Source organism: Papilio machaon, chromosome 26 (genome assembly GCF_912999745.1).
Source record: "Papilio machaon chromosome 26, ilPapMach1.1, whole genome shotgun sequence".
NCBI lineage: Eukaryota > Metazoa > Arthropoda > Insecta > Lepidoptera > Papilionidae > Papilio > Papilio machaon.
The window spans coordinates 5,165,013-5,180,896 of record NC_060011.1 but is presented as its reverse complement, the minus strand read 5'-3'; the positions used below and the strand labels follow the sequence as shown (position 1 = coordinate 5,180,896).

At 33.8% G+C, this 15,884-nt stretch overlaps 1 protein-coding gene across 1 annotated transcript in view; it reads right to left on the bottom strand.

The window, feature by feature from the left end:
* Window positions 1-15,884, bottom strand: part of LOC106721188 (eyes absent homolog 2) — a 42,167-nt gene that overhangs the window by 7,862 nt on the left and 18,421 nt on the right. The window contains exons 2-5 of the mRNA XM_045684340.1: window positions 14,447-14,731; window positions 8,978-9,015; window positions 1,845-2,155; window positions 734-848 (exon numbers count right to left, since the gene is read on the bottom strand). Of these exons, the coding sequence (XP_045540296.1) occupies window positions 734-848; window positions 1,845-2,155; window positions 8,978-9,015; window positions 14,447-14,521 (539 nt within the window). The 5' untranslated portion in view covers window positions 14,522-14,731. The remainder of the gene's footprint in view (window positions 1-733; window positions 849-1,844; window positions 2,156-8,977; window positions 9,016-14,446; window positions 14,732-15,884) is intronic.

The window sequence follows — 15,884 nt, the reverse complement described above, 5'->3', positions numbered from 1 at the left end:
CAAAGTGGAAAGTTTACGAGACTACTTCCGCGGCAAAATACCTAACTATAATAATATCATAAAGTTATAAAGTACTTTGAAATATTTTATTATGTTTAACTGTGAGACTACTGAACTTATTGTAATATTTTTAGTACCCCAAGTAATAATAATAAAGTTAATTTGATTCAGATTACAAAGATCCATAATCTACTAGGGTTAGTAAAGACTATCCGAATGCCGTTTCGATTTTTTTTACCTTTTTAGTCACATTACAAACAGTTAAATTGTTTAAACTTTCGTGAGACATCATAATTAATTAATTAAGAAACGGCTTAACTCACGTTTGATCGTCCGGTGACGGCACCGACTAGTTTCGGACCCATCGGGGGTCCATCTTCAGGGCAAGTGTTTAATCCGAAGACTTCGCGGTCGCGTCGCGTCTCGCACTGCGGGCCATAGCGCGTAGCGCGCGGCTCGAGGGGGCGGCGGGCGCGGGGGGCGCGGTGGCCGTTGCGTGCGTCGGCGACGGCGATGTCGACGAGTTCAAAATTGATGAGTCACTGTTGTTGTTAACATTGACCGCGAAGTCTTCGGATTAAACACTCGCCATGAAGATGGACCCCCGATGGGTCCGAAACTAGTCGGTGCCGTCACCGGACGATCAAACGTGAGTTAAGCCGTTTCTTAATTAATTACATTACAAACAGACTATGTGTAAACATATTTACGGTGACATGACCAGTGTATCTACCTATTGTAATACTGGTAGGGCAGCGCGGACTGGTCGTAGGGCAGCGTCTCGCCGTACAGCGCCGCGTCCGCCTCGCACAGGCCTGGGCTGCGCACCTCGCTCTTCACACCACCACCTGCATATAACCTCCTTGTAATTTATGACGTCCTGGTACTTAACAGACTTAGACAAACATGTTATTTTTATGTTTCCACTGTTAAAGAACTTATACAAAGACATACTATTTTTTTTAAACAATAGACTATAAAGATAGAGAGAAGAAGAAGAGAAGATATGAGAAAGTTCGCTAGTTTCAGCAGTGGGCCTAGAACGAATATTTGCAACAAGGGCCTTCGTATCCTGATTGCCACTTGTCTCAAAATTAGCATGAGATTTTTGCACCAATTTTAATATACATTTTGTCGATTACACTACTATGGCCATTGTCACAAATGTTCTTTCTATGCCCACAGATAATAAAAGAGAGTATGAGAGAATCTGAGAGAATATGAGAAGTCGGTTATAACAGGGACTATTTAAAAGCTAATATTTTAAAATTCAAATCAATGTAAATTGATGATTTATGTGAGTATTACAGATAAAAATATATCTAAATGGAAAAAATAAACATCTGTATTAATAAATTTATCTTTTTATTATGTTGCCATCATTAATTAACATATCTTGCATATAATTAATGAGATTGTTAGCTAAATGTCAATAAATCTATAAAATTGAATGAAAAGATGCCATAAAGACCTACTGGATTATTAGGACTTCATTCTTTATTCAAAACTTCCAAATGTATATTATATTAAATTAAAATTAATGTGTTTATTAAATTATTTAACCTTTTTAATAGTTAAAACACATCTGATATACAATAAATATTAACATAACAAGATATTCATAATTTTACTTATAACTTTATATCAATAATCTTTTTATTATATAAAGCAGATTTTTTTTTGGAATATTACAAGTGAGAAAACCTCAGATTTCATTTACTTTCATTTCGATCATTTTTCACTTAATATTTAATCTGTGTCATTGCAAAGAATAGTCTGTAATATATTGGTAGCCTGTCAACCAATAGCACCTTTGCCTTTTACTGTAAAAAAAATAATCTTACCCGTGCTATCGTCATTCATTAACCAGGCTACAGCTGAGCTTGACGTCGTTGAACACAAGCCCGTCGATGTCAGCGGTAGAGCGAGCCCGCTCAATGCGTTCGTACAACCATTTGCTAAGCTGCAGTCTTCTTGTGGCAAACTCAAGCTGTCAGTTAAACTGAGAGCTGAGCTATTCGACGTCGTGGCTTGGAACAGGGTTGACGCGCCTGTCACTAAAAGCGCGGGAAGTGTTGCATCTTGCAACAAAGATGGCGGCGATTCTGACGTCGATTCAGATGCGCAGGGACTCGTGTTGTTGTCGCCCGATAATCTGTAACAAGGACAGGAAAATAAACTTCTAACCAAATGAAATGTGGTTATAACATTAATTTCTTGGACGAGGGATAGAGAGAATTATTTTTCTGTAGACCAAAGCAAAGGAAAAAGTTACCATACTTATTCAATTTGCCCATACAAATTTACAACTCTACTAATACATCTATTGTTTGTTTATAATATAAAAATACTGCTTTTATTTTGTTTCAACGGGATATTCAGAAATATCTTATAATGCAGGAAGTTAATCGATTCTATTTCCTTAACAGATTTATCATCACTTCAATAGTAATTCGGAGGATAAAACGTAAACAAGCAATTAGTTAAATGTCCAAACGATCACTTACAATTCAGTTTACGTCAAACGGATCGTCTTAAACAAAACAATGTCGGTTTAACACAACAATGGATATAAAAAAATCCATTAAACTCCGCTCTCAGTTTGTTTACGGGGAAACGTCTTTTTATAAACACACGCCCTCGATGTCTTAATTTCGGAAGGAAAAAGCGCAATCAAATCGACGCTCGATGCGATTGTAATTACGACGTTTTTCTAATTTTATTGTGTTTTGAATTGTTTGATTGTTACTTAGGATCAAAATAATGCGTTGTTAGACCATGCAATGTAAAATTTAAGTAAAGCTATTAAAAAAAACTTTTTAAAACACGCCTAAACCTGTCAATACAACAGTATATACCCTTCGTTAATATACGATAAGTTATTCAGTAAACGAAGGCTTCATTTGTACGAAATGAATTAGAGAAATAAGTTGTCTGTCATATTGTAACCAGTACACAATTATTACAACTGGCCAGTGTGACAGCAATAAAAAAGATAATACCAATTAAGATTACCCCAACACTTAATCACTATTTGTTTTTTAATTTTAAATTACGGCCATAAAATCAAATCACCGAAATTAAACAACACATGCCACCGCCCGCGCCCCTCGTGTCACTCTTATCTTACAAAATGTTTACACGTGTTCGAATTAATTCAGCTCGTTATCAACGGCTGCTCGCTCGCGCCATTTAATCAAACTCCCGCGCTGTCACATGTGACAGATGCGTGACGTCACTCCAATTTAAATGGCATTTAGTGCTTTTATCTTTTTTTATCGGTTGCCTGTTTATGAAGTTACGTGTTGAAGTTTAAGCTTTTCTAATATGCTGATAAAATAAACGATTTAACATTCGTCCTAATAGTAACTAGAAGAATATTTAATAGAAAATCTTTGTATATTTCTTGAAATATATATCGCATTTAGCACCAGTAAAACAATAACTTCACTACAGAATAAAGTAATAGCAGTCGAACGTAAAACTAAAAATGTGACAAGTAAATCATTCCACCATATGGATTGTCACTTATTGCTCGATCTTAAAAGCTTTGAAGTCTTTTGTTAGACAATTTTAAAACTGTTTTACGATGACTACTGCATAAAAAGTGATTTGAAAAGGAGCCGAAAACATTAAAAAAAGCTTTCAATTAAAAAGATAGTGACAATAATGCCAGAAATTCCGGGGCCTTAAAGTTCTTTTGATATACGATAGTGTTGTTTGAACGCAACTCTCGATGTGGCGGCAAAAAGCAAAGTGACACTTGAAAAAGGCGCGAACTAATATAAACAAGGGTTCTTTTTTCTAGACAAAGGCCATCCGTGTTCAGCCACCGGAAAGAGTTAACGCACTTTATGTTATTTGATAAACTAATCATTTCACTCATATACATAATGATTTAGTATTGTATAATTAATTAACAAAATATATATATACTGAATAAAACAAATAAAAGAACCAAATCATATCTTATTATTGAGAAACATTTGAATACTGTATTAACCACTACAATCAAGTAAAACATTACTTATCCTTTATTAAGTAACAACTTATCCAAGCATTTTGAAATAAATTATCTAGATATGCGTAGTATACTAATATTGTTAATTACGAGTACCTATCTCTACTAATTACATCTATATATATAAAAGAAAGTCGTGTTAGTTACACTATTTATAACTCAAGAACGGCTGAATCGATTTGACTGAAAATTGGTGGGCAGGTAGCTTAGAACCAGGAAAAGGACATAGGATAATTTTTACTCCGTTTTCTATTTTTTATTCCGCGCGGACGGAGTCGCGGGAAAAAGCTAGTATACAATAACTACAACTATGTTTGATTGCTAATTTTTAATGTACATAAAATCGACCATTCGTAACGAAAAACAAAAGACTACCAGTGACATTTCTCAACCATTTATATCATGGCGGATTAAAAAAAAAACAATTGGTAACTTACTTTACAATACTTTCCGATTTGGAGCAAAGACATCAATGTCAAACTTATAGCTCAAATGCGCGATGCAAATCGACGCGTCAAATTCATAGATGTAGTTAGCCTACGTCTGTTCCGATCCTTTAATAACCTACCAAATCCCTAGCAAATGTGGTGAGAACAATGCGGCCTTTTACCGCCCCGTGCCCTGCCCTCAAGGGCACAATGGCCAGCACACTTCTACTGCAAAACAAGCAACGCGTTATAATCGAGTCAAGGGTTCCTTACAATAAACAACTATAGAACAATTACCATGATTGTGTTAATGATCAAATTAAAGTTATGATCACTTAATGAATGATAGAAATAGTGTTAAGTATGAAATGTAATTATATTCTTATAAAAATATATTATATGTCAATTAATAAAATTGAAGTGTATGTAATTTCGAAAAAAAAAAATCACATTTAGTACATAAGATGTATTATTATTGTTATTTTGGTGATAACGAAAAACTAGTTTTTCAAAATTTTTGTCTGTCTGTTCATAAGTCAGTTTGTTCCGGTTAATTTCTTAAATAGCTGAAAGACATTTTGACGGGACATTATAAGAATATTGTAGGCTACTTTTTTAAATTCCGCGCTGACGAAGTCGCAGACAACTGCTAGTATTAAAATAAATTGCAGATGCGACGTGCCTTGTGTGTTCTTCCTTTTAAAATTACTACTAAGTATTTTGTATTTCGCAATACTAAACATAGTATTACAACGTAAGTATAGTTTATACAAAAATCCTGCTTATCTATTCGCTTAGTAAACTAAAATCATATTCTTGTATGAACAACAGAGATAACTATGTTTCAAATAGTGTTTGTAATAAATAGTAATATGGTAAGTAAAGGCATATCTTCACGTATTACTTGCAACAATGTGTTTTGCGAACATCTATGAACATTAACATTGTATGGGTTTGTTTTTGTTATTTGACTCTACTTAAACATCATTGATTTTATTGCAATTATTGTTATTTGAAATATACTTTTGTTAGCTTTGAAAGTATTTATTAATCACTAGCTTTTACCCGCGACTCCGTCCGCGCGGAATAAAAAATAGAAAACGGGGTAAAAATTATCCTATGTCCGTTTCCTGGTTCTAAGCTACTTGCCCACCAATTTTCAGTCAAATCGATTCAGCCGTTCTTGAGTTATAAATAGTGTAACTAACTCGACTTTCTTTTTTATATATAGATCTAACATAAAAGTGTTTCTTTAGATGTAATTTAATGATTGATTAATTTGGAAAAATCTAACAAACAGTAAATTAAACATGTATAACGAGTTGCAGAAGGTTTTTATATTAATTAATACTTTTATAATGTATGAAAAATTGTCAAAAAAAAGTATTTAAAAGAGTTAATATTATTATAGGTAACCCTAAAAGTTCCTTTGCAACCGCCATTTGGCTTCCACGTGTCACCCGCTCCGCTGCGTTCAGATTCTATTAATTGCTTCTTATTTTTTTTTTGTCAACTGCCAAAAATTACAACGAAAAAAAAACCAGATGTCTTCTAAAACAAATGACCCGAATGCCAGTGAGGTTTCGTAAAAATGATGTATGAAAGTGTTAAATATAGATTATTACGTAATTAAAATGAATACGGCTTTTTATACTGTGACATGTGTCATGGTGATTTTATGAAACTTGTTGTCATCTCTCTCTTACACGTTGAAAGATAATAACATGTTTCAATACATGTGTAACATGAAATTTCATTATTAGACAAAAGGATTAGGTAAGGTAACATTGAAATTGAATTTTAAATACGCAAATCTAAGAAATCTAAAAATGTGTAACATTTATATTCTTTGACTAAAATACCTCTATTAAAAAAGAACAGATAAAAAATTATAATGAGAGGAAACAAATTAAAAAAGTACAAATGCCATTTGACACTTCGAATCCTGGCTGTCAATACAAAAAAATAAAACCGCGTAACGAAATCAGTTCGGAAACTTGATTTATATTAGACAGGAATGTACAACTGTTTATTTTAAAACGAAAAATCGTTCACAGATAAAAAAAACGGAACGTCGCTTACGTTAACCACTAATTAACCCGACTAATTCGTTGCTTAAATTGGTATGCGCCTTGTCGAATACCAAAATACATTTATCTTTTTTTAAAGTCGGATAGAAGATCTTAATAGTCTTCCATTTAAATAATTGATGACATCTCAGAGTTAGTCATGTCATCAGAATACTTATTAATTTTGATTAATTGATATATTATTACAAATTAAGGATTTAAATAAATGGGAAATTAATCAATCTTTAAAATGTGCAAAAGTACCGTAGCTGTAATCAATTGAGGAAACAGCTTGTTGCTAGCTGGCAACTAGCTATTTTGATATTTTTCAACTGAACTGTGTAAACCGAGATATTTAGTTGTAGCAACAAGTAACATCTTACTAATATTATAAATGCGAATGTTTAGATGGATGGATGTTTGTTTGAAAGTATCTCCAGAACGGCACAACGGTTCTTGATGAAATTTGGCACAAATATAGAACATAGTCTGGAAGAACACATAGGCTATTTAATACGTTTATTTTTAAATCCGCGCGGACGGAGTCGCGGGCGACAGCTAGTTTAAAATAAATCTTAAAATGTACATTATAGTTGCGGGGGAAATCTTCAAAGGCCCTGCCTTCTGGGGGAAAAACAGCGTTATGTGAGACTTGACTCACAAAAACCCTCTCGGTAGCCATCTCCTACTGGTGAGAGTCCCGGGATGTCCAAAGGAACACACCGCAATGAAACCTGCATGACCAAGGGGAAAGTGACCCCTCTCGTGCCCTCACATAACTATGGCAACTCAAGACCACTCGTTGTTGCCGTCTTCCCGAGAATATTATAGTGGCCTATATAACTTCGTCTTTCAAGCGCCTTGGTGGGGGTGAGAGTTCAAAAAAAATTTTTTTTGTCTTTTATGGAAGGTACGTTAAGGTACGGTTGAGCAAGAAGTTTCCTTGAAGTAACGATAATTGTTTTAAAGCACGAAATCTTAAAATATAAAATTTATCAAACTTTTAATAAAATAAACATTTCTACTCATAAGATATAATTCGCGAAAGTGAAATGTACTGAAAAAAATGGCTTAAACGCTTCTAAGCCGTATACAGCCACTGTAATATAAAACCTCATTCTGAACTTCCTTTGATCGAAGCGTGATAATGCGTTTATAAAAACTGGGGCGTGTTCCATTGAAGAGTTTGTATTGAGCATCTCTTTACACGGCAATTGTGTACCGACAATGTACGGATTAGTCGGGGATTATCGATCCCTTGCATTGTTGTAGATTGAGAGATTAAAGTTCGAAGTTTTATAATTTTTTGAAGTATTTGTTTATTTTCAAACTGCCAGCATCATATCGTGAAATTCTACTGCAACAGTTGTATTTAAATATATCGTTGTCTCTATTTAATTAAAGAGAATAAAAGGGATGCAATAAATGTTAACAAAATGGTAAACTAAGAAACTCACAGATAGGCTGTATTAACCTGTATTAGGTACGATAATTAAATTAAATAGTCATCTCATATAGTATGTTATCAATCTCGCGGCTTAGAGCCTACCCTAAGTTAGGGGTGACTAGGCCATAGTTGCCATAGACGGCCATAGACCGACATTGCCCGAAGAATTGTAAACCTTAAGTGGTGATGGGCTGGCCATATTGCCCGCAGAACGGACGGCGGATGGGGCAGCAAAGTACTAGAATTACGGCCACTACACGTTGCGGGAGTATCCTGGATGCGGGTTGCATAGGACCGATCATCGTAGCGATCTTTGGGGGAGGTCTATGCCCAGCAGTGGGCGTTACGAGGCTGAATGGAGGGTAGTCAATCACGCTGGCCAAGTGCGGGTTAACTTCACACATATCTTTGAATTTCTTCGCAAATATCACGCATCACGACGTTTTTCTTTACCCAAATATCTTCGGATTAAATGTACTTTTTATTAAAAACACATTTGAACATGTCGGGGATTGAATCTGATTATATAGATTTCGATCAAGTCTAGTTTAGTCTAAGACCAACGCTCAACAACTGCTCCACCGTTACTCCCTTCTTAATTTCTTAAATAATAAGTTTTAAATTTGATAAAAATATTTATGATTATAAAATAATCAAAGCCTAGTGGAAGCTTGGCTTTATTTAAGCTCTATGTACCGTTTACTTTATGGTTACTTATAATGATAGTCTATGGAAATTACATCGCTATAGCTACCAGTTATATTAAATTTACATTTAAACATAATCATTTATGTTTGTTAACTTTAAAGTTTATTTTATTAACCGACTTCAAAATGGAATAGATTCACAATTAATCTGTTTTTTTAAATTTAGACATGTTTATTAGACGAAAAAAATGTTTACCTAAGGTTCCTTGTTATGGATGATTTGTAAATTGTCTTAAAATACTTTTAGTAATTATTTAAAGCTTTGGTAGGACTACACGTAGTCAAATAGGCTTTATATTACTTACCGAACATCAGTGCCTGTATCAGGTCTTGGCCTCTTCGCCTGTAACAAAGTTGATATCAAATTAATACCTTAATTGTAATATAAATGCTTAGATGTATGGATGGATGTTTATTACGTACAAAGGTAAACGGATCTCGTTGTAATACAGCATAGATGTAGAACATAGTGTGGAAGAAAACATAGGCTTTTTTTTAATTCCACGCAGACATGGTCGAAGGTCAAAAGCTAGTAATTAACAAGGATTGTTGTGGTAAAAAGATATATTTCAAAACTAGCAGTTGCCCGAGACTATGTCAGCGCAGAATTAAAAAAGTAACCTATAATATGCATGTATGCATCAGCTACCTTCCCGTCAAAGTACCATCGTAATCGGTCGAGTCGTTTCTTAGAGTACCCCGAACAAACGTGGTCTTGCGGACATACATACAGATAGCGTTGCCAGGCGTCCGGATAAAGCCGAACATGTATGCTTTTTGATTGCGTGTCCGGTCAAAATAAACGGTGTCCGAGTTGTCCAGCTTTTGTTAGGCTTTTTACATTTCCAAAACGAGAGTGTACCTATTAATACTGAGACAAAATTCTAAATAATATAGAGTGTCCTTTCTACCCAAATGTCCGGCCAAACTGGCTGGTCTGTCCGGCTAGTAGGTTTGACGACCTGGCAACCCTAATTTTAAAAAATGATTTTTCTTCAATTCAATTTTATTAAAAAGTATTAGTAAAATTTACTGTAAAATATCGCCCATTCTTATTTAAAACGCATAGTAGTAATGTTATGAATTATTCTAATACACGACTAACATCTCTACCTACCTCTTTAGGTTACAATAGCGTATTTGCAGCATAATGCCACATACTAAGACAACGAAAGGGCATAGTAACTTATAACAAGTGGAGATCTTGCTGTGATAACGACTCCGTAACAATATTTGCATTTACAATTGTATGGACTTCAATACATAGTATAAAACAAAGTCGCTTTCGCTGTATGTCCGTATGTATGCTTAGATCTTTAAAACTACGCAACGGATTTTGACGCGGTTTTTTTTAATAGATAGAGTGATTCTTAAGGAAGGTTTGTATGTATAATGAATGCATAATATAGTAGAGAAACACTGATAAATTTAAAGTTTTCTAATGTGATGTCGTAAATAAGCACGTTTTTTTGCGCTTATATTGCAAACGCTGGCTGAACCCTACGAGATAGACCAAAATAATGTACTACAGTATTGTTCACCTTAAAAAGTTCAACAAAAAAGTTCGCGATGGTATATGTCTATCTCTTAGGGATAACCCAGCATAACCATTTTTATTCTTTTACGAAGTGATTTTAAACAATACAGCATTAATCCTTATCCATTTAAGTACCTTAAATAAATTGTGCATTTATTCTGTAGTAGGTATATTTTGCATTGCACCCGTGCGAAGCCGGGGCGGGTCGCTAGTTAATACATAAAATAGACATTTGACATTTTTGATTGTTCGTGAATTGTATAGTGCCATCGTGTTAGTTGCCAGTACTTTAATAAATATTGAAAGAATAAAACGCGACATTAATGTTTTTGCAACGAAGATTACAATCCATGTCTCTGGATACATTTAAAATAATCTTAAAAATTGGATTATGATGTTTATTTTTAAAATTTATTCGTAATCACGTCTTTATGCTCTTGTAGTAAAGTATCGAACATTTTTGACAAATTTATTTGATCAAGCTATTTGTCGAGAACTTTATATTTACAAAAAGCGTCAAACAAAGCTTAATACTATGAAATAATTTGACATAGTAGTGCAGTTATTTGATGTCGCCATATTTAATTAAACTTTCAATTGTTACTACTATCATTCGATTGCAGAAATATCATGGTTCATTTTAATCTGGTCTTTAAATGCGTAGTCAAATGAAACATGGGTCATAAGTCTTTGATAATATACTTGCATTCCTGACACCCTGGTCATGCTATCCATACTAAATGAGAATGTCAACAAACTTTACCCATGTTAAAAATTTTAACAATCCCAATTTTTCTAAACTAACAACGAGATTTAAGATAACTAAAGGTTATAAATAATAAAACTCTTAAAAGTCGCTTCTTCCCGATCAAGATTAAAACAACGACATTAATAAAATCAAGCCGAATTTATTTAACAACCTTTTGGGGGCGCCACTGTGTCTCCATTTGATATACGGACTTTAATCTATGATAGAAACGATAACAGAATCTATTCTCTTTATTTTATGTGTCATTTTAACTTCCAATCTAAAATTCCTTATAGTCAAATGTTTTCACGTCTTATCTACGTTGATAGAAGAGTTTGTTTCAACTGGAAGATTATTTTGTTTAATGAATTTTGTAAAGATATCGTAAAATTTATATTGCTATACAAATTAAATACTATTAGTTCTTTTTAAGTAACTGTAGGTAGCGAATTTTTGGGAATGACTTTTTTAAAACTACATTTCTAGTTTGCGTTAAAAATATATGAAGATTAAAAAAACAAACCACTTTATATTAAAAGTGCAAAAAAAAATCAAAATGTCAAATATCTATGATGTCTATGGTTGGTATGTAAGATTCCAAAGAGCATCAAATTGTTTGTACATTGTTGGGCAGTTTGTCTTTAGCGGTTATTACCGGGCCCACGATGTCTGGAGGTACCAGGCGCTCATAAGTCAAGGGTGGGGTGGGTGTGAGAAAGGGCGTAAATCACGCGCGGGTCCCGCGAGGCGAGCGAGGTGTGAGGCCGATCTCGCGATAGCGAGCATTAATTTATACGCTTTACGCGGCGACAACGCGCTCGAGCGCTTTGGGATCATTTGTTATACGGCGTGTTTCAAAACATTATTGCTTGGAATAAAAAGTATTCGTATTTATTTCTTGTTTTAAGATCAGGTTTTTCTTGTGTTTTACTTTTTTTTCTGGAAAACAACCAAAAGCAATTTTCTTCATTGATGTTATAATTTTTTTAGTTTCAAGTTGTACATAGGTTGTACATAGCTAAAATGGCTTTATTTGAAGTAGGTGAATTGTTAAAAGCTGTTACGAATAAATGGAGTATTTTCTTGTCATATTACTAGATTATTAATCTATTACTACTTCCCTTTTATTTATTTTTCTTTGATATTTTTCTTCTATTTAAAATAAGAAAAATTTAAAAGGGTCACCGTCATTCATTCCTTTGCCGGTTTATAGTTTTCAAAACATCCTGTAGACTAAACAAGAGCCGGTACAAAACTGTTATTTATTTATACGTAATTCGTTTATTGTTTTATCTGTGTTAATATTTACGATCGGGGACTGTAGCCCGTCGCCCGTCGCCCGTCGCCCGTCGCCCGTCGCCCGTCGCCCGTCGCCCGTCGCCCGTCGCCCGCCGTTCCCGCTCCCGACTATATAAATTATCGGATTTATCGGCCGCCATATTTGTTTGGTTATCGTTGATAATTCGAAAGATATTAATTGGATTATAACTTTGACAAACTACGTAGTGGTCGGGATCATCTTAGACGGTCATAAACAGTTTAGACTGATGAAACGAAACGCGGAATGACTTCATTCGACGCCTGTCTTCTGCGTGATCGTGGTATTCAAGCGGGATATTTGACAAAAGATGTTATGGACTCTACCGTATGTACTCGATTAAATTTTAATCGTTGGTTTCAGTTTAAAACATATTATTATCTCTGGTATCTTATGGTCTCAGAAACCTACGGTAAGTAGTTAAGTCTTAGTCGCATCTTCATGGTAAGAAAATTCTATGTCACCAACGACAACGACAATAACAAATTAAGCAAAAAAAGTTAACATTCCCAATAAACGTTTTGTTTAAATAAAAGTTGAGAAACAAGAAGCGTGGATACAGCGCCACCCAGCGATAGCCGCAATAAAAACAATTTGTTCGCCTCGATAGCGCAATGCGTTGCGATTTATTATGCGACATTTACAGTCGAAGAATTTAATTCACTTTCCACTAAGTATCAAGCCATCATTTTAGCATGTATAGACAGTCAAACGTATCTAACCCGGTGGTCATTAGTGAAACTAAATTATTACAACACACTAGCGCCCCTCTGTCAAGATCAAAAAAGTCACAAGATCTTTTTTATTCTGTATTATTGTCGTCAAATGACATACCGAAATCAACGTCTTAGAATGTATACCTTGATAGCGCTATTTCGGGTTTAGTCACTCTGTATCAATGGTTCTGTATTTCTCTGTTGAGAAACTTGTTTAACAACATACTGTTTATACGAGGAGCAATGACTATAATGTAATAACAAAATATTTTACATTCAACAATTGCTAAACAGTTTAGTTCTACTAACCTCTTGTTATTTTAATTCACGTATCCTTGCAATACGACCTGTCAGATAAGCTATCATTGCCAGTGTCATATTCGTCGCAACTTAAATGATCAACGATTTGTAAACCAACTCCTCGGTGTTATGACCGCCTGGTATCAGTTGCTAACGACGCACTGTCCCGTAGGTACCAGGTTACGAGACTTTAATGGGCCCCTAAAGATTAACGTATGAATGGGGTAACATGAGATCCGACGTACCACTAGGAGAACATAAACATACCAGGCGTATAAATACGAGTACTTGTTGGTATTTGGTATGGACGATAATATTTAGGTATTGTTTTATGTGTTCCAAATTTAAAAACATTTTTCAATACAAATGAGGATTGTTTTTTTTTTGTTGATGCAAGGTTCGTGTTTAATTTAAAGATTTATACGAGTAGTATTTCAATTCTCTAATATTTTAAGGCCTTTTTTACACAAGACAAAGTAAATCTTCGAAACTTGACGAGTTCAGTCGCTAAGCGACTTATGCAATACGATGACACAGAGGTCTATCTGTCATCGCGAAATCCAACCTATCTGTCAACATCGTCGTGTGAAAACTTGTTGCGATTTTCAAGATGGTAGAGCAAATTTATATAGTTGACATGTAGTAGCTATGTCTACTGATCGTATAGACGATTTGCGTCGATTATTCAACCATACAATATTAGTTTTAACGATTTCTTTGCCTTGTGTTCGAAGGGTCTTAATAAAATTACAAATTTAACTTTACTATTTTTTATAGGTTTACACAGTAATGTATCGCTAATGAAAAATTTAAAACATATCCTAGTACTAAATGTAACATGCTATCCTTTTACATTAATAAAATAATGAAAATCTTATTTTAGACACGTACATAATAATAAATTACAAATATTATGTTTTTTTTAAAAGCATTTAATTATTAATTAAAATTAAGTGTGCAAATAAATAAATATTGTGCCGAAACTTAAAAGAAATTTCAGAAAATACTGGCAGAATAGAACCAAGAACAATTGCCATGCTCAAACCATTCAGAAAAAAGGAGCAAGCAACTATCTGTACAATTTGCAATTCGTGCAGTGCATTTTAATAGATATTTGTGAATGTTAAGTGCTTTTATATTAGAATCTGATCTGACCTTCGGCTCGTTGTGGTCCAGGCTGCAGCGCGGGGATGTACCGCCGAGGTAATTGCACGGCATTAACGTCACCATTTTCACTCACTTGATATTGACACTGACAGTTCTATGCGCGGGAAACTGTTTCCTATCAGCCATATTTATTGTTTCATTTTTGAACGCAAGAAATTGTCTCTTGGTGGCCAGTTCGATTTATAATACATATTTTAGTTTAAATAAAAAGTATTATTGTATGGTTTATTTTCTTTGTTGCCAGTAGTATTTATAGCCCGTAGTTTAGGTCATCTAGAAATTTATTTAGATGTTATTATTAAAATAGTAATGTAATCAACCAATAAAATTTTGATTTTGATAGCCTAAAAAATATTTCTATTCAGCATTAAGATTCCTTTATAGATTCTTATCTATTTTCACACCAATGTATAGATAGTGACGTCGGTGGCTGTTAGAGGTTAGTCATTGCTATGTGATCGATAAAAAAAAACAAAAGGGAAATAAATATACGCATCTTTGACAATATGGTCACCATGATGATTTTTAAACAATTCAGGACAAAAATATAACGACTTAAAACTTAAAAACTTTTTGCATACTTCATAAAATAGTTATTTTTAAAAGTCATTATAAGTTTTATTGTTTAGTATAATATTTTTCATCGTTATTATGATATTTGAGAAAATTACTATTTGTATTTAAATCAAAATTGTGTTAAATTGTTAGAAAATAGATAAAGATTATATTTTTTAATTATTAATAAAGACTTAAAACAATTTAAGTACTTTTGATAAGGTTAATCTAATAGTTTTACCTTTAATTTGAATAACAATTAAGCGTGGTGGCTGTAGCGGGGACCACCCACACGCTTCTGTCAAAATCTAACGTCGAACTAGAATCGTGTTCATCAAACTTGTCAAATCGACTTTGACGTAATCGAGAATATGTTTTTTTTTTTTTTAGTTTTTATACCGTCTATAACCAGCCAGCTTCTGTGCTTTTAACATAAATAAAAAAAATTAAAATTTGGAATATTAGGATCGTAAAATTAATTATAAAGACCTTGCCACGCCTGTCTGTCTCAACTTCATAACGGTTGAGTTTAATATCAACTTATGTCTTGTTTATAACTTTTAAATATTTATATTTATATCACGTGGTTGTGGATTTCAATTTCGCTATTGACATATTGATGTGAACTAGACATCTGTACTAATCTTAATAATATTATAAATGCGAATGTTTAAATGGATGGATGAATGGATGTTTGTTAGAAAGTATCTGCAGAACGGCTACATGGATTTCGATGAAATTTTGTGTAGATGTAGAACACAGTGTGGAAGAACACATAGTCTACCTATGATCTCGGAAAAATGTACGGTTCTCATGGGATAAGCTTTATTTACATATTTACTCGATAACTAAGCAACGGTTCAACATATCT